The sequence below is a fragment of the Mustela nigripes genome, chromosome 6 (genome assembly GCF_022355385.1).
Source record: "Mustela nigripes isolate SB6536 chromosome 6, MUSNIG.SB6536, whole genome shotgun sequence".
In the NCBI taxonomy this organism is placed as follows: Eukaryota; Metazoa; Chordata; class Mammalia; order Carnivora; family Mustelidae; genus Mustela; species Mustela nigripes.
In genome coordinates, this window is record NC_081562.1 from 57,985,778 (window position 1) to 58,007,369 (window position 21,592).

Consider the following 21,592-nt stretch of genomic DNA (forward strand, 5'->3'; position numbering starts at 1 on the left):
TTTTCTAAAAGTATAATTCATTAGTCCTGTGAGGCATATCACCATAGCCAAGTGAGTTTAAGCAATGTTGTGCCCCACTTACTGATTTGTTAGCCTAATAAAAGCTCAACTTTAAGTCACCGGGTTAATGAAAGCTACTTCTCTCATGTGAATCCACAAATTCATCTGAAACAATCTTCTTATTTTTAAATGATAACTGGTAATATTCTATAGACTCAAGGAAGTTACTTTGGGACATGCTATTGGATTAGATAATCCCCAAAACCCTTTTGTCTGTTGTGGGTTTACAAGCAGTTTATAGAAGCTCATCCCTTACAAATTGTACTTACTTCTTTGTATGCATGCTTCTTTTCTAAAAAAGCCTTCCCCTCTTCTACATAAACTATTTTCTTTTACTTTTCTAGGTGATTTGAAATATTACCAGTTAGCTGTGCTTTTGTTATCAATCACCCTTTTTAAAGAATTCCTAATTTGCCCCACTCTCCTAAGAAGGTATATAGTCAAAGATTCAAGATGGTGGAGAGGGGTGGAGAGAAGGACCATAATGTATGGGAAGGCAGCGGGAGAAATGAGGGATTCTGAAAGGTATTTTTCCTTTTTGAAATGTTACATTTAATGTATTTCTCACCCAAAAAAGTGCTGTTATGGGTTAAGCAGACTGCTATGGACTAGCTAGGGAACCTAAATATGATTTATAACTTGGCTTTCCAGGGAAATTGCATCCAGCATTCCAAAAAGCCAATTTACAAGCAAACATTAGGAACAAAAATTTTAAGTTGGACACTACCAGGGTATAGATTGACTCAGAAGCTCAGGGAAAAAAAAAAAAAAAAAGCAATCAATATCCTTTATTTACTTCAATACCTTGATTCTCACCATAAGTCCCTTGCTTTTCCAAACAGTGAGGAGAAGGGAAGAATGACAGAACACATGTATTTTATGACAATGTTTATTGGATCTCATAAATCATAAAAGGGTGTCAAGAAGTATTGTCAAACACATCCCTAGGTTACTAAATAGTTAGGTTTTTATTCTTAAAACTACCCCTTCATAAAATAGCTAAATAATTTTCTTCTCTCATAAAAAATGTCAGGAAAAGACAATCATATGCACGTATGCACTCTCTCAGACTCAGGAAGCCCAAACACTCCTTCACAGGCTCCTAGGGAAAAAATGAAATGATGTTTTGATTCACTAGAATAGAATGGAACATTCACATGCAATGGGCCTCCATTGACTGAAGTTATTCAGCCAAGGAGGCTGAAATGGTATAGGAGTATATAGAATTTAAATGAAACCGTTATTTTAAAAGTAAAATATTGACCATTTCTTAGGAGTGGAAAAGATGTAAATTAAAAACGTATTCTGAGATGTTGAATATTTGTTTTAAATAGACTTCAGGAAGGTGTTCTTTGACTTGATCCACTTGCTGAATTCCCAAATGAAAGATAGGTTTCTTTTTCTAAATTTTTGAGATATAATTTGTATATAATAAATTAACCAATTCCACATTTACAAATTGATGAGTTTTAGAAAGTGTATAAAGTCCTATAACTACTACTACATTTATAATAGAACATACTTCCATCACCCCAGAAAGTTCCCTTGAGTCCCTCAGTGCTCTCTTCCTGTTACCTTCAGACTCTGGTGACCACAGATCTGCTTTTACTATTGTTTTCCTTTTCTAGAATTTTGTATAGATGGACTATTACCATATGCAGTATCCTGTGTCTGGCTTCTTTTACTTAGCATAATGCTTTGAGAGTCATGCAGTAGTTTGCTGTGGTCAGTGTTGAATGGCATTTCATAGTGTAGATACACCACAGAGTGCGTATTCATTCACTCGCAGATAGAAAGTGGACTTGTTGCCCAGCTTGTGGTTTTTTTTTTTTTTTTTTTTTTTTTGAGGGGGCAATTATGAATAATGCTGCTGTAAATGTTAGCAGACAGGTCTTTATGTAGACATGGATTTTTATTTATCTTGGGACATAGGAAAGGATTGTTGATTAAGTACATGTTGAAATTTATCATAACTGTCAGCCTGTTCTCCAGATTGGCTAGACCATCTTCATCCCCACTGATGATGTATGAGAGTCCCAGGATGTAGACATTCCCCCCAATATGTGTATCATCAGTCTTTTTTTTTTTTTTTTAAATTCTAGCCTTTCTAGTGGGTGTGTACAGGTAATGGAGTGTCTTTAACTTGTATTTCCCTAATGTCTGGTGATGTTGAACGTCTTTTCATATAATTGTTTGCCATTTGTATATCTTCTTTGCTGAATTAGCTATTCAAAACCTTTAACCAAAATTTTAACCAGAATGTCTGTCTTATTATTGAGTTCTGAGAGTTCTTCATATATTCTGGATATATATCTTGGTGAGATATGTATTTCCCATATTTTTCTTCTTACCTGACTTGCTGTTGCATTTCCTTAAAGTTTCTCAAAATAATAACTTTTTAATTTTGTTTTTATTTGTGCTTTTGTGCTCTAAGAGATCCTTGCCTAAATCAGGGCCACAAAAATTTTCTTCTATGTTTTCTTTCTTTTTAAAATTATTATTATTTATTTACTTGACACAGAGAGAGCTCACAAGGAGGCAGAGAGGCAGGTGGGGCGGGGGGGAGGAAGCAGGCTCCCTGTTGAGTAGAGAGCCCGATGTGGGGCTTGATCCCAGGACCCCAAGATCATGACCTGAGCCGAAGGCAGAAGCTTAATCCACTGAGCCACCCAGGTGGCTGGAAGTTTTATAGTGTTAGTTCTTTTATTTAAGTTAAAGATCCATTTAGAATTTAAATTTTGTATATAATACAAATTATTGGTTAATGTTTATTTATGTATTTTGCAGACAGATATGCCATTATTCTAGCATCATTTGTTGAAAACAATATTCTTTTTCAATTGAATTATCTTTGTACTTTTGCCAAAAATCAAATCAGTCTTACGGGATGGTTTACTTCTGCTCATTTTGTTCTGTTCCATAGATCTATATGTCTATCCTTATAATAATAATATATTATCTTGATGGGTATAGCTTTATAATAAGCATTTAAAATCAGGTAGTATAAGTTCTTTAATATTATCCATCTTTTCAAAAATTATTTTGATTATTCTAGGTCTTTAGATATTGGTTCAGTATCAGTTTTAGAATCAGCTTGTCTACCTTACAAAATAGCCTGCTAAAATGTGTGACTGGCAAGGTGCCTGGGGAGCTTAGTCAGTTAAGCATCTGCCTTAAGTTTAGGTCATGATTCCAGGGTCCTGGGGTCAAGCCCTGCATCGGGCTTCCTGCTCAGGGGTGAGTCTACTTCTCCCTCTCCCTCTCCCCCTTCTCTCCCTCTCCCTCTCCTTCTGCGCCTTCTCCAGCTCACACTCTCTTTCTCATTCACTCTTCCTCAAATAAGTAAATAAAATCTTAAAAAAAATAAAATTGTGATTGACATTTTGTTCAATCTGTAAATCAAATTAGAGAAAATGAACATCTTAACAATATTGAGTCTTCCAACCCATGGACATGGCATATCTCTGCATTTATTTGTAGATACCTTAGGATTTTCTATGCAAATGGTCATGTTATCTGCAAATGAAAACTATTTACTTCTCCATTCCCTTACCTAATTGCACTATCTAGAACCTATAGAATAATGCTAAGCATATACATACTTGCCTTGTCCCCTCTCGGGGAAAAACTTTCATTCTTTCAACATTAAGTATGATGTCAGCTTCAAAAAGTTTGAAGAGTGAAGAAGTATTTTTTTTTTTTTTTTTCAGAGTGAAGAAGTTCTCCCCTAGTCCTAGTTTGCTGGGAAATGCTTGGCCTCCTCAAACTGATTTTTGTCTCCTCAACTCAGTAAGACTGCCAGGCTCTGTTTGGGTATATACTACTTCCTGCAACTTGCCATTTGGCAGTACGCTGGCATGATTTCAGTTACCTCATTTTCTTCCCTTCTTTCTGGGATCACTGTAATGCTTGTTGTTCAAAATCTGAAAACCATTGTTTTATATATTTTGTCTGATTGTTTTGACTTGTTTAATATGTAAGGGTAAATTTGGTATCTGTTACTCCATCATGGTAAAATGAATGCTGCAAATTTAACACTGAAAATAAAATTCTATTCCTACTGAGGTAAAGTAAATCTTGTTTCATTCAGTCATGAAAATGAAGCTCAGCTTCAAATAACTAGTAGTCTTAACTTGTTTAGGAGTGGCATCAGCAAGATGGCTGAATAAGACCTCCCTCATAGGTATCCTTCCTGCAATAATCTGGCATTTATCCATGGACAAAAGTGCCTTTGTGGGAACTTTGAAAACCAGGTAGGAGATTCTGAAACCGTAGCTCAGTCTAAGACTGAGGATGGCCATTTTGAGAAGACAGGCTCACAACCGGGTGGCTGATCTGCCAACTACAGTTACAGACACAGAAACAGGCTCCACACCTGTGAGAACTCAGCTACTGCCCCCTTTGGTTTTAAAGTCTATCATCCGCACCATAGGCTAAGGGACCCAGGAGGAGTCACAGAAACCTGTGTGTTGGGTAAAGACATACAGACCTCAGTGCCTACTGTGGACCCTGACATGCCCCTTGAACAGGCTCCAGGCCCTCTCAGCTGTGGTCTAGGAACCCCTGGAGGTAAAGCCCACCAAATCTGGTCAGACTAAAAACTCTGAAGTGGCCTTATCACTGGGGTCCAGCCCATCCCAGCCAGTCCATGGGCCCCTGCTGGAGACACTCCCACCTGCATACCTGGAGGTCCTGAAAGGGCCCAATACTAAGCATAAGCTCCCTCTTACCTGTGTCACAGGGAGCTGACAAGGAAAGGCAGGATAAATTCCAATCTGGGCCCCTAAAGATCATAAAAGGGCCCTAATTACAGTAAATTTTAAAATAAATAATATTGGGGAAACTAGATATCCACACACAAAAGAATGAAATTGAACTCTTATTTTATACCACTCATAAAAATAACTTGAAGTGGATTAAAAACTTAAATGTAAGGCCTGAAACCATTAACCTTCTAGAGGAAAACATAGAGAACTCTTTGACATTGCTCTTGGCAATGAATTTTTGGATATCACATCAAAAGCGCAAGCAACAAAAACAAAAGCAAACAAGTAGAACTACATGAAGCTAAAAAGCTTCTATACTGCCAAAGAAACAACAGAAAGAAAAAGCAATCTATGGAATGGGAAAAAAATATTTGCAAGCTGTACATTAGATAAAGTGTCACAGAACTCAATAGCAAAAATAAAATGAAAAATAATAATCCTAATAAAAATGTGTAAAGAGTCTGAATAGAAAAATTTCCAAAAAACATACAGGTGGGCAACAGGTACATGAAAAGATGCTCAACATTACTAATCATCAGGAAACGCAAATAAAAGCCACAATGAGATATCACCTCATACCTATTGGAATGGTATTGTCCAAAAGACAAAAGACAACAAGTATTGGTGAAGAAGTGGAGAAAGAACCCTAGCGCAGTGTTGGTGGGAATGTAAGTTGATACAACCAATATGCAAAACAGTAGGGAATTTCCTCAATACAAACAGACCTATGATATGATCCAGTAATCCTATTTCTGGGTATGTATCAGAAGGAAATGAATTCACTATCTCAAGGAGATAGCTGGACCCCCATGTTCATTGCAGCATTATTTACAATAGCCAAGATATGGAAACAAGTGTTCATCAATCCATAAATAGATTATTTTAAAAAGTGAGATAGATATGTACATACACATATTTGAATATTATTTAGCTAGAAAAAAAGGAAGAAATCTTGTCCTTTGTGACAACGTGGGTAGACTTTGAGGGCATTAGGCTAAATGAGTCATATAGAGAAGTCATATATAGAGAAGACATGTTATATGATCTCACTTATATGTGAAAACTAAAAAAAAAGTCATAGAAACAGATTATAGAATAATGTTCATCATAGGTGGGGGCTAGGGAGATGGGGAGATGCTGGTGAAAATCCCCAAACTTCCAATTATAAGATGAGTAGGTTCTGGGGATCTAATATTCAGCATGATGACTATCTTAACAATGCTGTATTATATACTTGAAAGTTGTTGAGAGAGTAAATCTTGAATACTTTCACCACACAAAAAAGGTAATTATGTGAGGTGATGAATATGTTAATGAACATTATTGTGGTAATCATTTCACAATACATACACGTATCACATCATCATGTTGTATACCTTAAACTTACACAATGTTATATGTCAATTGCATTTCAATAAAGCTGAAAAAAAAATGGGCACTGGTTTCCAAGCATAACCAATAAATTTTCCTTCAAATTCCATTTTGGAACAAACAGTTGTAAGGTATCAAGGCATAGTAATACCCAAACCTAAAAACTTATTCTTAATGTTGATCACCTAATAGGAGCTATTTTAACATATTATCAGGCTCAATTTTTAAATATCATGCCTCTGGAGCTTGAATAGACAAATAGACCAATGAAATGGACAGTTCAAAAGCAGACATATATGTATGCTAACCATAGCATTTCAGATCTATGGAGAAGATATATTTATGTCATTTTTTTCCCCCTCAGAATCCTCCAGTAACTTTTTAGCTCAGGACAACTCAACTCAACATTACTCTGATTAAATCTGGCCCAATGAACTGTCCACTCCCTTATAATCCTCAAAGTAGACATAAACTGATTTAAAAAGAAATCTTATTTGGCACTATCCTTTGAATATCAATTGTTTTGTTTATCCATGTACAGGTAAGTATTACACATGTTATTTGAAAGAAAGATCCCGAATTATGGGTTCCTCCCCAGCGCTGTGAGACATGCAAACCCAGTATTTAGAAATAAAGTTTTTTGAATATTAGAAGAAAAACAACCACAAACAAATGTTGGTAGTGGTAGTGTGGTGATAACAACCCATTATTATTCAAGAACACACAGGTTTCCATCATTAAAATATTCTATTAAAAAGCCCAACTTATTTATAACCTTCATTTGTGGGGAAGCCTGGGGCATGAGAGGAATAACTAATTTATATTTGTGCAATCTCATGTTCTTCTGTAATTATCCGTTGGCAGGTATGCCCGTGGTTCTTTGAATTTTTAACATGTCTGGATTTGTACATATACGTCTAGGGAAGTTGCTGGTGTTGTTGACTGTGAATTTCCCTTCCTTAGTGTTTGACCCAACATGGCACCCAGGTTTTTCACTATGCTTCCTTAGGAGCTTGCTCTTTATAAGAATTGGCTGAAGTTGTCTGCAAGTAGAGGTATGAGACAGTGAAAGAGACTGTGATTCTGGAGGATGGCAACATTCAGAAAATAATTTTACTCTGCTTTCCCCTTCCAAACCCTGTCTAGAAATTACTGAAAATGAATCACAGCCAGGTGACCTACTTGGTCCTCTAATATGTAGTTACCTAAATTTGCAGTTTTATGAATTTTTGACATTTTTTTCTTTCTTTCAGGTTCCTTATTTTTTCCTTTCTTTTAATACCTTCCCTCTGCTCTGTCTTCCAGTTTTTTGTTTTGTTTTTGTCCTGAAGAATGATATAAATGGCTCTCCCAAATGTTTTTAGTTACTGCATTCACAATCACTTTTCATGTCTCCATATTTTGGTTCCGTGCTATTCCTTTTGGCTAGAATATTTTCACCATCTTTCTTTCCTGGGTTACTTGTATGTATTCTTCAGTGTTCAGCTAAGACACTATCAAATGTACTAAATTGTTTTAAGTTATATGCCCAACTCATATATAAATATCTCCAAATGAATGAATGAAAGCATAAATGAAGCAAATATTCCCTATTTTCTCCTTCCTGTATCTTCATCCCCACAGTTCCAGAACAAGAGCTATATGTCAGTCTACTAATATATACTAATCATATGAGCTCTACATCTCACTGCCTCTCTGGGTTCAAATCCTGGCTCTACCCACTAAATAGCTATGCAGTCATTTTTCCTTGTAGCTCAATATCTTCATCCTTGCAATTGTGAGCATAGCAATATCATCTGTGTAGGGTATTTGAGGATTCAATGAGATAATACATGAAGTGCCTAAAATAGCACCTAAGCATGCTACAGAAATAGCTGTTATTAGGAATAAGAGCTCATTTTTTTTTTTATCACATTCACTGCTTTGTCAACTCTACAATTTGATTGTCTACTCAAGTTTTTCCTAAAAGTACAAACTTTTCATGCTATCACAAGAAAGACTGCTCAAATGTGACAGAATGTGAAAATTATGCTTTTTATTTTATCACATAAAATAGTTACACCAAGTTGTCCAAATACATTGGTGAATTAAAGCTTCCAGCTCTTACAAATTTTTATACATATATCTATGCATTTATAAATACACACATATGTAAAAGATATATATTTTCTTCTAAAATAAAGTGCCCAAATCTTGATATATGGGGGCATAATAGGGAAAAAAAAATCATGAAGTTTAATCAGTTGCAGACTATACTTCCACAATCTAGGAATCTGTTTTATACACCTTTATTCAGGGATACTGAACTTCAAACACTCATTCTTTTCTGAATTCTAAGTGAATTAATTTATCCAAAATAATAGAAGAAGTCATGTAGACAATTTAATGAATCAGAGACTAATTTTTTTACTGTGCCCGGCATTAGAGCATTGGCTCCCCAATGGAAGGGAAATTTAGCTTCATTCTTAATTTCCTGTTTTTTGGGCGTTGTCTTTCTGCTAAGATGATAAACAGAGAGACAGAGAAATGAATCAGACATCTCCAATTCTAAATCCTCTGTTAGCATTCAGTGAAGTCAGAGTTTGGTGAAAAGTCTCTTAATGTCTTTACATTACCCTGGGCTTGGTGAGAAATGACCTAGCAGGATTTGAATTGAAGGATCCTTCTGCCTCTTACAATGAAATCTTGTTGAAGCCACAGAAGAAGAATCAGAGTACAGTGATCAAGAGCTCATTGAGAACCCATTCAAATTGAAATGGAACTCTACTACAGTGGAAAACGTTGTGAAAATGTGCTCAAATTTAAGAACAAAATAAGAGTTAAAGAAAAACTAAACAATTTGAGATAATTAAGAAAATCCTCATTTCAAAGAGGAACTAGGGCTCTACGCCCTGCTCCAGTATCTCAGTGGCTCTTCCAGATTTTTACTGTATTTTCTATTACTTTCCACTTTTAAGACGATCATTTGAAGTCTTTGACAAGGAATGGAATGTCAAAATGCCTTAGAAAAGCCTTCAACCTATTCAAGCAAGGTGAGGATGCCTAAAAATAGCTTAATATGAACCCAGCCATTTCAGACTCTCTGGTGATTACAGGTTCAAACTACAATAGAGTGTATCTTATTCAAGCAGGAAAAGGGGAAATTGTCTGCACTAAAATTGCATAAACACTCAATAACTTCTCAACATATGGGAGACCTGGGAACAATGGGAAGCCCAGACATTTCCCAGAGTCAGTACAAGGAATGGAGTATTTTCTTTTACTTTGGGCAGAGGAAGGGGGAAAAGAGCAAGAAAGTGTTTCCAATTACCTGGCCTACTTCCGTGGGGCCTTTGCAAGAACAGAGCCACTTAACTACTGATTTTGGTGAGCATCTTATTAATGGCTTGCTTGACATGCGTGGTGGAACTGCGTCGCCTCGTCTTGCCCTGGACCATTCTCCTGCGACGCACCTCTCGACACAGCTCATAGAATATCTCAGTGATGTTCCCTTCTCCAGTGCAGGCAGAACACTCATAAAAAGCACAAGCCAATTCTGTGGCCAGCTTCTCCCCTTCTTCAGTACTAACCTGTCTGGAGTGGTCCAAGTCAGCTTTATTTCCAACCAAGATAAGAGTCACATTCTTGGGCTTTTTTATCTCATCCAGGATGTTCTTAAGGGGCAGCACTTCCTCAAAACTTCCTCGGTCAGTAATGTCATAGACCAGCACAAAGCCTTCCCCCCATCGCATGTGTCCCTCTCTCTGAATGGTATCTTCCTGTTGACAAGGAAACAATGGCAATTGGGGAGTTGGAAGTCATCACAATGTGTAGATGCTTTTCATGCCAATAATGAGTCCTTAATTATTATTCTTTATATTTGGTGTCATTAAAATTTCTTGATTGCCTATAGAAGCTTCCTTTCTCAATCAGTTTGGAATAGGAGTATTAGTTACTCATAGCAGGATATGTCATGGAACTAGAAATGTTCTAACTGCAGAGACCTTTAATTTTCTGCTTCTGAGTTTCCTCTTGCCATATCATTAAATCCATAATTACAAGAAGTATAAAGAAACCATCTTAGTTGGGCACACTGCCTCCAAGGATTTTCATCACAAAGAATTGGCGAGTAGGTAACAGACAAGTAGACACAAAACCCTTTAGAGATCAGATTAAGAGGCACAGCTTAGTGAATGGTTTTGATTTAATTTTTGATTTAATCTCTTTTGCATTCAGATTCTAGACAGTTGGGTACCAGGGACAGAAAAACAGGGGGAAACTGTAGAGAGAGTCAATCTCAAAGCCAGGGACTTTTTTTTTTTTTTTTCTAAACACCTCCCAAATATTATAAAGTCCCAATAATGGTAGAAACTCATCTGAAGTGATTTTCAAAGGAGGTGATCATTCTTTCCTAGGAAAGTTGCACACGAGATTTCAAAATGCACAGCTTTCATGGGCTCAAATAACCTTTGCAGGCATGCAAGTCCCTGCCACCTCTCTCTAGAATCAGGGTTGGGTGCCAGAGAAAGCACATATAAGAAGGAGGTGGTGATGAGAAATAAAAGTGTCTTTCTTGGGTTAAATACTTAAAGTCTTCAGATCATAGGTCACTGATAGAGCACTATGAAACCCTTCAGCTCCCTAACTTTCATTCTTAGTGATCATTTTATTCTTGAGAACTAAGTCTCTCTACAAACCTATCTGTAATCTCAGAACTGACTGCCATCAGGGCAAACTTATATTAGCTTCCTTTGTAATGGATTGTTTGTTGAACAATTATGTGGTTCAAATTAGGATGTGTTGAGATGTAGAAAGAATATTACAGGAAAGATTCCTAAAATACAGCATTCTAAAAAGTGATTCTGGGGTTATATAAGTTTAGAATATTATATATACTGAAATTCTTAAAGATTCATCTTATGGGGCACCTGGGTGGCTCAGTGGGTTAAAGCCTCTGCCTTCGGCTTGGGTCATGATCCCAGGGTCCTGGGATCGAGCCCCACATTGGGCTCTCTGCTCAGCAGGGAGCCTGCTTCCTCCTCTCTCTCTGCCTGCCTCTCTGCCTACTGTCAAATAAATAAATAAAATCTTAAAAAAAAAAAGATTCATCTTATACATGGGCATGTAAGCCTCTGAGAACTTCCCCAGTAAATGATGCTCTTCATCAGAGCATTTCAGAATACTTAACCATGAACTTCTTAATATTTTGCTATCTCCCCAAAATATATGTGGGTAATTCTAAATGATGTCATGTCAATGTTACAGTATTATCAATCCCCCCTCACCCCACTGAAGTACCCAGTAATTTACATAAGGATGCACACATAAGCTCTTTCAAATATGTTAGTATATGAATAACTAGATAATTAAAGAGAAAAGTCTTTAGGCATCATTAGTTAATTGGAGGAAAGTGTCTTAATTTTGTTCATAGTATGCATGTACACATCTCATTTTTATTTGATCCAGAAAACATTTTAACTGAACCCTTTATTCACCTGACCAGCAGTATCTAATATCTCCATGGTGACAACTTCATCATCAATGGTTGCTTGGTGTCGGTAGGTTGATTCTGAGGGAATGAGCAAAGAGGGAAGGTAAAAAAGTAAATTAGTGCATGATTTAATTTGACCTTTAAATGACAGAGTAGTCACAGAAGTATGTCTGCTTGTATCACATAAAGGAATGTGCATCCCAGGCAGGAGAGGATGGACGGGCAAGAATGTGCCATCTCTGTACTCTCTGAGCTCCTCGAAGTCTGGGTTCTCATGTGGGAGCCACAGACTTTCAGGACATAACATGGGAGAATTTCTATATCTCTGCTCATTTTATTCTTCTAGGAGGCCAGCTTTCTGGTGTATAAAATAGGGTCTCTACATCCTAGACTGAGAAAGTGCTTCCTACAAAATGCATGGTACCTTGATACTCCTAGAACTCAGTTTCAGGAAATCACTACTAATGATTGTCCCTGACAAGATCACATATAAACAGGAGCCATTCATTTCCTTCAAGACCTCAACCCTGGAGATGTATTAGACATTAGAGGAGGTAAATAGCCATCCATGTAAAAAATGACCAAGTAAAGCCATGAGATCCCTGTGGTGGTAGAAGGCCATTGGGTCTCATGTTTGGGGGTTGAATGGGAAGTAGAGGAGGGCTGGGGCACATGGTGGGAGAGGAAACAAAGCAGAGTTCTCCTGCTCATGTTCCCTCTTCAGGGTAGAAAAATGACAACTGCTCAGTACCAGCTGTAGGCTGGTGGGTTAATATCAGGGAGGTCCCCAAGCTCTATGGGGGTGAGAAGTCAGTAGATGCAAGACTTTGGGTGGTCTTAGTGTGCCTTTTACCTCATGAAATGGAAACCAGATGTTAAAATAAATATGAACTGGTGCTGCTCTGTATGAAAACTAGAACAGCTGAAATGCCAAGCTCTGTGAATGATTGACAGAGCTGATGAAGGTCGGGTTGAGGAGCTCTTCCAGAAGGCATCAGTACATGATAAGAAAATTGTAAAAAGTAAAATGTAAGAGAGATGGATAACAGAAATGGATATGTTATTATCTCTTATACAATGAGCTTCAAAGACAACAAAGTACATAAGGGCTGAAAATACTTGAGGATGAAAAAACTGAGAATTTCCCAGGATGAAAGGTCTTGGAACAGTTCAGACCAAAAGGACATGGGTGCCTGGGTGGCTCAGTCAGTTAAGTGTTTGCCTTTGGCTCAGGTCATGATCCCAGGATCCCAGGATCAAGCCCCACACTGGGCTCCCTGCTCAGCAGGGAGCTTGCTTCTCCCCTGTCTGCCACTCCCCCTGCTTGTTCTTGCTCTCTTTCTCTGTGTCAAATAAATAAATAAAATCTTAAAAAAGATGCACCATTGTTAAAAAAAAAATAAGGACTTAAAAGACACACAAAGAAAATCCCATATATAAAACAATCACAGCAAAATTTAGGGATATCAATAATAAAGAAAAATTTTAATGAATATACAAAAAAAAGCACATCACCTACAGAAGGACATGATTCAGACTGACATTAGACTGCTAACCAGCAAAACTGGATTGGAGATCCCAGTGGTGTAAAACAAAGCAATCAAACCACATCAAAAGCAACTGAGAATTACAATTCTAGATGATACCAATACATTGGGGTAGGCAGGGTGGGGAGAGAAAAGAGGCAGATTTGAGTGAGTTAATGCAGTTGTCCTACTCCCGAAGATGACGTCATAAGAAAGCAAAAGGAGAAGTGACTTAAGTATTCAACTTGACAAATCAGAAAAGGAACATAGAATAAATCCAAAAAGATATGAGGAAAGAAGTAAAAGAGAAAACCACAAAGAAAGAATGACACAAGGTTAACAGAACCAAAGCATGGGGTTTGAAGGGATTTAAAAATAAAAAAGGTGGGAGTAGAGATAAAAAATCTGGTAATACTGACTCATAAATTAAAAGAGAAGGAGCAATCAAGCACAATTTAGCATAAAAGAAGAAATAACTACATATTCTGATGAAGTGAAAATAAAATAATATTATGAGTCATATGCCAACAAATTTCAAACCCTGATAAATTCTCATATTGAAACATGTATGGACAGGCGCAGTGAGAACTGGAACACTTAACCCGGTCAGTAACTGGTAAGTAACTTAGATATTAATTGTTGATCCCTTCTGATCATAAAAAGCAACTGCATCTGATTGGTTTTAAAGGAGATTTCTATAAACATTAAACAAGTTGTTCTAGAAAATAGAAAAAGGATAATCATCCAATTCCTTTTGTGGGGCATTACCTGACTCTAATAGGAAGTAGTATAAGAGTAGTAAGAGGAAAAGGACAAGAAAATTATAGGCTCACTTTATTCTTGAACGTAGATTCACAAATCCTAAATAAAATATTATCCAATTGAGTTCAATTAGTGTAAAAATAAAAGTACATCATGATCAGTTAAAGTTTTTTCAGAAATACAAAGAGTGTTTAAAGTCTATCAATGCATTTTTTTAAGTTTTTATTTAAATTCCAGTTAGTTTTGCACCTGGTGCTCACCACAAGTGCCCTGCTTAATACCCATGACCCCCGCACCTCCTCTCTGGTAACCATCAGTTTGTTCTCTGCAGTTAAGAGTCTGTTCCTTGTTTTCCCTCTCTTTTTTTTAACCCCTTATGATCATTTGTTTTGTTTCTTAAATTGCACCTATGAGTGAAATCATATGGTATTTGTCTTTCTCTGACTGACTGATTTTGTTTAGCATAATACTTTCTAGCTCCACCCACATCATTGCAAATGGTAATATTTCATTCTTATTTATGGCTGAGTAATATTCCATTACATATACATACACACCACCTCTTTATCCATTCGTCGGACACTTGGGCTCTTTCTATAATTTGGATATTGTTTCTATCAATGAAGTTTAACACAGTAAAGCACTGAATGAGAAAAAAGTGCTAAAGAAAAAAAAATCACATGATTACCTTTACAGGAAGATCTATAGCATAATGAAATTTATATAAGTTTAAGGTTTATGGATACACAGAAAAACACCCTTTTCAAAAAATATGTCATACCTAGTATATACTGCTTACTATTTGAACAAGAATGTTCTAAATGCTTTACTCATATTAATTCATTTAACCTTTACAAATATCTCTGCAGTAGATATTAGTATTATCTCCCTGTTACACAAAGATATGGAGGCACAACAACATTTAATAACTTGCTGAAACTCAGACAGAGTAAGTGGTAAGTGGTAGAGTTGACATTGGATCTAAGGAAGATTGGCTTTGGAATGAGGCTTATACCACTATCCTAAAAATCAAACATATTAGATTATATACCTGTGGGAAAGAGGAGGCCAATGGTGTCACAATGGGGCATGCAGGAAAAATGAAGTGAAATCATATAAATAATATAGATAATAGTAATAGAAATATATAATATATAAAAGAAATATATAATATAAAGAAATATATATATAAAAGAAATAAGTATAAGTATAAAAAAATAAGAAATAATAGAAATGTAATAAAAATGATATAAAGGAATCCTAAGCACATGAATGGTACCGTGGATAGATTAACATGATTCACTTAATTCTTTACACCTAAACTACCCAAATCCCCAACCAACCAACCAACCATCCAAATAAACCTGCAAGTTTGTCTCAACAGGGTGATCAGTAAGTCAATCCTTTTATTTATTTGTTCATTATTCTTTCATTTCTTCATCTCATCAACTATTTTACAGTTCTTTTTTTACCACAGTTTTTTATTACTCTCCTACAAATATAATCTTCTACCTAAAATACAAACTACAGAAAGGAGGCTTAACTAACTAGCATAACCTAGCCTTCTACCTGCTATAAGCTGTGTCACGATCATTGCCACAGGCATGGCGCACGGCTGAAGTCTTTTCTGAACAGTAAAATTTAAAAAGGAAGTTATGTTCAATATATTTTAGTAAACATATTTTCGCAGTACTGCCCTTCTGTTAGAATAGATAATCCGTATGTGGTATGTACAATGATTCTCAATTCTAGAAAATTCTATCCCCCTACTCTTTATGTTAAAAGGGAGATGATTATTTTGTATAATTTTACTCTAAAGTATGATGTATAGCAACTTCTTATCTCTAAATATCTATGAATGTTCTCTCAATTATTTCTTTTTGCATCTTCAGTCCTCCAGCCTGAGGAGGAAAGAGGCCCAGAAGCAGCAGGCCAGCTAGGATCTATGCCGTTTCTGTTTTTTCCACTCCCGTTCTGTGGTGACCTTTGCACTACCTTCCTTTTTAAAGGGGCTGGCATCAGCCCTGAGGCCTGGAAAACAGAGTTCTGGGCTCTCTTCCATCTCTTTACACCAAAAGTTGTTTGACAGACAGGGACATTTTTCTCTGTTGCTTCCATGATAAATAGGATATGTATTTCAACCACAGAAGGACACAGTAGGGGGGAAATAAAATATAATGAAAATTGTATGAAGTTGTGTGATTCTCTGGTTGTTTGTTAACTGAAACAAAAATGAAGGAATGCAGGAAATGAGGGAATGTCTGCCGCAGACATAGCAGCGGGGGGCAGCAGTGATTTCATCGAAGCCGAGGACGGGTTTCATGCCATTTTGAGCCTTTTCTCTTTAAGCCTCTTCTCTCTCATTAGAAACCCGTATCTTGGAGCACCTGGGTGGCTTAGTGGGTTAAAACCTCTGCCTTCAGCCTAGGTCATGATCCCAGGGTCCTGGAATCAAGCCCCACCTCGGGCTCCTTGCTCAGCAGGGAGCCTGCTATCCCCACCCCCCTCTGCCTGCCTCTCTGCCTACTTGTGATCTCTGTCTGTCAAATAAATAAATAAATATTTTTTAAAAAAAAAAAGAAACCCATATCTTCACGTCAACAGTGGAAGTATATAGCCCACACAGGCAAAATGTTGTGCCTCTGTGTGCTAACTTTAACGAAGCTAATTTGAAAAAATGTACTAAGCACTTTTTGGAATTAAACTCTACTATTCATTCCAAAACATAAGAGAAAATGTGTATGTGTGTGGAGAGTAGACACACATTTTAGTTTGTTCCTACTAACCTGAAATGAAGATTAGGAGTCTTTTCTTTTTCTTTTTCTTTTTAAAGGGAAGAGGGGTGATTGTTTAAGGCATATATCTAAATGAAACAAAATAATATACACTATAAGACCAATATAAGTTTCAAGATGGAATTTGGTACATTTTAAAATTCGAACTGGGGAGCCCAGGTGGCTTAGTCATTAAAGTGTGTCCCTTCGGCTCAGGTCATGATCCCAGGGTCCTGGAATGGACCCCGCATCAAGCTCCCTGCTCCGCCTTCTTCTCTCCTTCTCCCACTCTTCTTGCTTGTGTTCCTGCTCTCACTATCACTCTGTCAAATAGATCAATAAAATCTTAAAAAAAAAATGTGCCGAATTTTACTGTGTAGGAGCAATGCGTGATTTAAAACTTGTATTCAGTAATATTTTTATAAGTAGTAGTAGATTTTGTACATGCTAAGAGAAGTTGATACTCAACGAATGTTGTAGATGGTTAATCCTTTTACTGATTTAGCTTTTTTGCAAATTTCAACATATTAAAATGGACATTTAGCCGGTACAGTAACAACAACGGTTAGTAATGCTGATTTATGCTACAGTGAAAATTGTACTGACTTGAGTTCTATTACTGGTCGAAACACAAACCAGCCCCATAATCTTGAATAAATTTACTTTGCTGGACTTATTTCCTTATTTGTCAAAGGACGATCTCAATGTTCCTCGCTGTGCCGATATTGATTGGTTCCATGAGCTGGCTAAGCACTTCTGCTTTAGTCTCGAGTTCAGAGAATTTATTCTGGGTGTGTCTCTCTCTTGTATAAGACTTTCTTTCCAAACAGAGGGTACTGTCATGCAGGAAGGAAGAGCAAATAAAAAACCCCATGTGCCAGTGGATCTGTCTCCCAGTTCCTAATCCTGGTTCCTATCTGAGTCTTTATTCATGAGACAGAGACTCCATTATCCATTCAAACACAGAGTATGGTGCTTCCAATATAGTGGTAGTGGTGGTAAGTGCTGACATGTGGTCTCTCTCTTCTTCCCCAAACATCCATCTCTTTCTCTCTCACATACACCCCCCCACACACACACACACACGCACACGCGCGCACGCCCACACACATGGACGCACAACTAGCACCATCTAAGCCTTCGTTCCTATTCTCTGCCATGATCAACGCTCTCTAAGGGGAATAGGACTCTCAGAAGTAGGGATTCAGTTCTTGGGGATCTATCTAATCAGAACATGGACCCTGTTGTTCTACAATGAGAATGTTACCCTCACCACCATCGGGGGGTTCTTGTTCAGATGGTGTGAGCCCTAAACCTCACAGGCTTCACTTCTGGTATTCAAATGCTACTCAGACACCACCTCTGGTCTCTGACTAACATTTCACTGGTCCATAGTGAAATGAGAAAAATCGAAGGAAAACTAAAATTGCCCAGTGTAAAGAATTGAATGTTTTTTTTCTTAGCTTATATCCTTCAAACCATTTGGATGTGCAAAATATTTGCTTTTTTTATGAAACACAAGTGCAAACAAACCGTGGGTTTTGTTCCCTCTCACCCTCTCGCCCGTGCTTGCATTCCTAATGGCAGTTCTTCTCCATGGAAAAAAAAAAAAAAAAAGAGCAAACCCCACCAAAACAAAGAGTCTGGGAATCATTTACTATCATGGTAGCAAATTTCCTTCACAGATTTACCTCAGAGCAGTAGATACTCCAATTTTGAAACATTAAATGGTGTTCATAGTCTTCAGTTTCTTTTTTTTTTTTAAAGATTTTATTTATTTATTTGATAGACAGAGATTACAAGTAGGCAGAGAGGCAGGCAGGGAGACAGGAGGAAGCAGGCTCCCCGCTGAGCAGAGAGCCCGATGCAGGGCTCTATCCCAGGACCCTGGGATCATGACCTGAGCCAAAGGCAGAGGCTTTACCCCACTGAGCCACCCAGGCGCCCCATAGTCTTCAGCTTCTAAAGGAGCAATAATTCTGTCACAAGTTGATAGCACTGAAATATTAAGAAAATTTTTTCCCTTCCTTTCTTTTATTGAAGTATAATTAACATACAGTGTTATAGTATGTTTTTGAGGAAGGCTCTGAATTCCGAACTCAAGACTGGCTTTTGCAAATATGCCACTTAACCTTTTAATGGGAGCTTTCCCTTTCAGTGGTGGTTTTTAAACTTTGTGATAGTATGAAGTCAAGCCCTGGAAATCTTGATTCATCTTGAGTCAAATAGATGGGGAACACCTGTAGGCTAGAATATTGGTAACTTTCAGCACCGCGCGCACACATGCACACACACACACACACACCCCAGTTTCCAGGGTGAGTTAAAGAAACTCTCACCTGGAAGTGAGTCATACACCTGATCAACGCTCTTGTTGCTTAGCAGCAGTAATCCTTTTTAAGCAGTACGGTACAAGGTCACTCAATAAACTTTCATTGTTCTTAGTGAAGGAAGCCTGTATTATAAATAACTGATGCGGGCAGATTTCTATTAACAGCAGTTGTTTTTCAGAAGGAATAAAACAAAAGGGACAATGACAATGGTTCACCTAAAACTGATTTAAAATAGTAACACTGGTTACTGGAACACATTCAGAAAGGTAAAAAAAAAAATCATTTTTTTATAAGCTTCTTCTTTTGTTGAGATATACTGGGTTTGCTAAGTAAAAATCAGGATTTTTCCACTGAACTCCCATAAAGCATTAAGATTCTCAGGAACTTTGTAAAGCTTAGATAAGTAATGAAATAAAAGAGGAGAGTATTTATTTATGTGAAGCAAACAATAGATAGCAAATGATTTTTTAAAACCAGGTACATTTTTGATCCAAATATGTCATTTTAAGATTAGATTGTGGCTATGTTAAAAATGCTAAAAACTGTTAATGTTGAGAAACTATTTAAAAGCAAAAACAGGGGTGCCTAGGTGGCTCAGTCGGTTGAGCGTCTGCCTTCAGTTAGATCATGATCCCAGGGTCCTGGGATCAAGCCTCACATTGAGTTCCCTGCTCAGCAGGGAGCCTGCTTCTCCCTCTCCCTCTGCCCTCCCCCTGCTTGTAATCTCTTTCTTTCTGTCAAATAGATAAATAAAGTCTTTGAAAAAATGAAAGCAAAAACAGAGAAGTAAAGATTAATAAATGTAGAGGCATGTTATTAGATTTGAAAAAAAAACTGAATAGTGTAAAGATGTTAGTCTTCTCAAAGTAATTTATAGTTTTAATGCAATTCCAATCAAAATCATGTCATGTTGTGATAAAGTTTTAAAAATTGGCCTGGAAGGATAAACTAAAAATCCTAGCCAAGATAATTGTGCAGAAAGTTAGAGAAAAAGGACTTTCTCTACTCTGTGTCAAAATGTTCCGCAGAGCTCAATTATCAGAAGAATGTGGAACTCGGGGGTGGATATAAAAGGCAAATATAGAGCCATATCCAAGGGTAAATGAGTCAATGTATTACAAACAAACAAGCAAACAAGCAAACAAAAAACAGCTTTGGCAGTAGCCTAGGCAAAGTGGGGACTATTTAGTAAATAATAGCAGGACGATTTGGCAACTATTTGGAAACACTGTTGGATCTCCGGTCTGTACTTTCACAAAAACAAGTCCCAGATTAAAAAGTTATAAATTAAATAAACTCTAAGGTCACTCCGCATTCACGTCTGTTGTAGTACTTATCACTACCTGACCTATCTTTGTTTATGGACTCCTGTCTTTACTAAACTGTTAGCTCAAAAAAGCCAGAGGCTTTTTCTTTCTGTCTGTTGGTTTATCCTCAGCACTGGCAATGATCTGACACATAGGAGGCATTTAAGAATATTTGTTGACTGGATGAATAAAAGCAATGAAAGGAGGCAAAAAGGGGAAGAAATCTCCCTTTTAGCCTGAAGTATGTAAGTTTGGAGTCATAACTAAACCAAACAGTATGAAATTAAAAAAAAAAAAAAGTAATAATCTTTGCCCTTTTCACTCTTCTGAGTAAGGCCAGCTCAGCCTGGACTCTGGGCCTGATAATGAAACGAAGGACGCATGTTTCTCCAGCCTCCTCTGGATACAAAGTTGTTTCCCTGTACAGACCCAGCCCGGGTCCCTAAAGCATAAAGAACAAAAACTCAAAGGATTAATTTGGAATAAAATCTGAAGCTTAAATTAGAACCTTTGGATTATCAACACCGTTTTGAGGAAGAGGACTAAGCTGCTATCTAATAAGCACTCGTTTTGGCTACTTAAAAAACCTGATGATTGCTTTATACAATATTATGCTGCTTTCAAGCTCTACAGACACCAATTTTTGTTGCCTCCTTTTTTCTTTAAAAAAAAAATTTTTTTTTAAAGATTTTACTTATTTATTTGACAGAGATCACAAGAAGGCAGAGAGGCAGGCAGAGAGAGAAGGGGAGGCAGGCCCCTTGCCCAGGACCCTGGGATCATGACTTGAGCTGAAGGCAGAGGCTTAACCCACTGAGCCACCCAGGCACCTCTCTTTTTTTCTTTTTTAAATGGACTTTAATCAAATTCTTTGGACAGAAATAGAGTTTATTTTTATATTTCCCCCGAATCAGTGTTCGGAAGGTTTATTTTCTTGTGATATGCCCCTCAGCGTGCCAGTTTTTTTCAAACCAGGTTAGCCTTGGCCACTGTGTCCTCCTTCTCCCACTAGAATGATGCTAGCTTTCCTGATGTGAGGGCATCGTGTTGTGCCCACTTCCTTCCTGGCTCTGGTTTTCCTCTATGTATGAAAATCCTGTGCAGCTACAAGTACAGACAGTCTGAGATACATGTCCAGCTTCTTGAAGGGCTTCTTTGCCTGATTTGATGAGATACTTCCCAAACAGCTGGTAGGTGCTTCAAAATGTTACAACAGAAAAAGT

At 37.3% G+C, this 21,592-nt stretch overlaps 1 protein-coding gene across 2 annotated transcripts in view; it reads right to left on the reverse strand.

The window, feature by feature from the left end:
* Window positions 1-960: 960 nt before the first annotated feature.
* RERG (RAS like estrogen regulated growth inhibitor) overlaps window positions 961-21,592 on the reverse strand; it is a 124,344-nt gene continuing 103,712 nt past the window's right edge. Inside the window, exons 4-6 of one of the 2 annotated variants that reach the window (XM_059402661.1) lie at window positions 11,672-11,745; window positions 9,767-9,955; window positions 961-1,162 (exon numbers count right to left, since the gene is read on the reverse strand). In XM_059402661.1, the coding sequence (XP_059258644.1) occupies window positions 1,049-1,162; window positions 9,767-9,955; window positions 11,672-11,745 (377 nt within the window). In that variant the 3' untranslated portion in view covers window positions 961-1,048. Of the gene's footprint in view, window positions 1,163-8,217; window positions 9,956-11,671; window positions 11,746-21,592 lie in introns of those variants that run through there. The other variant, XM_059402660.1, reaches the window with a different exon arrangement.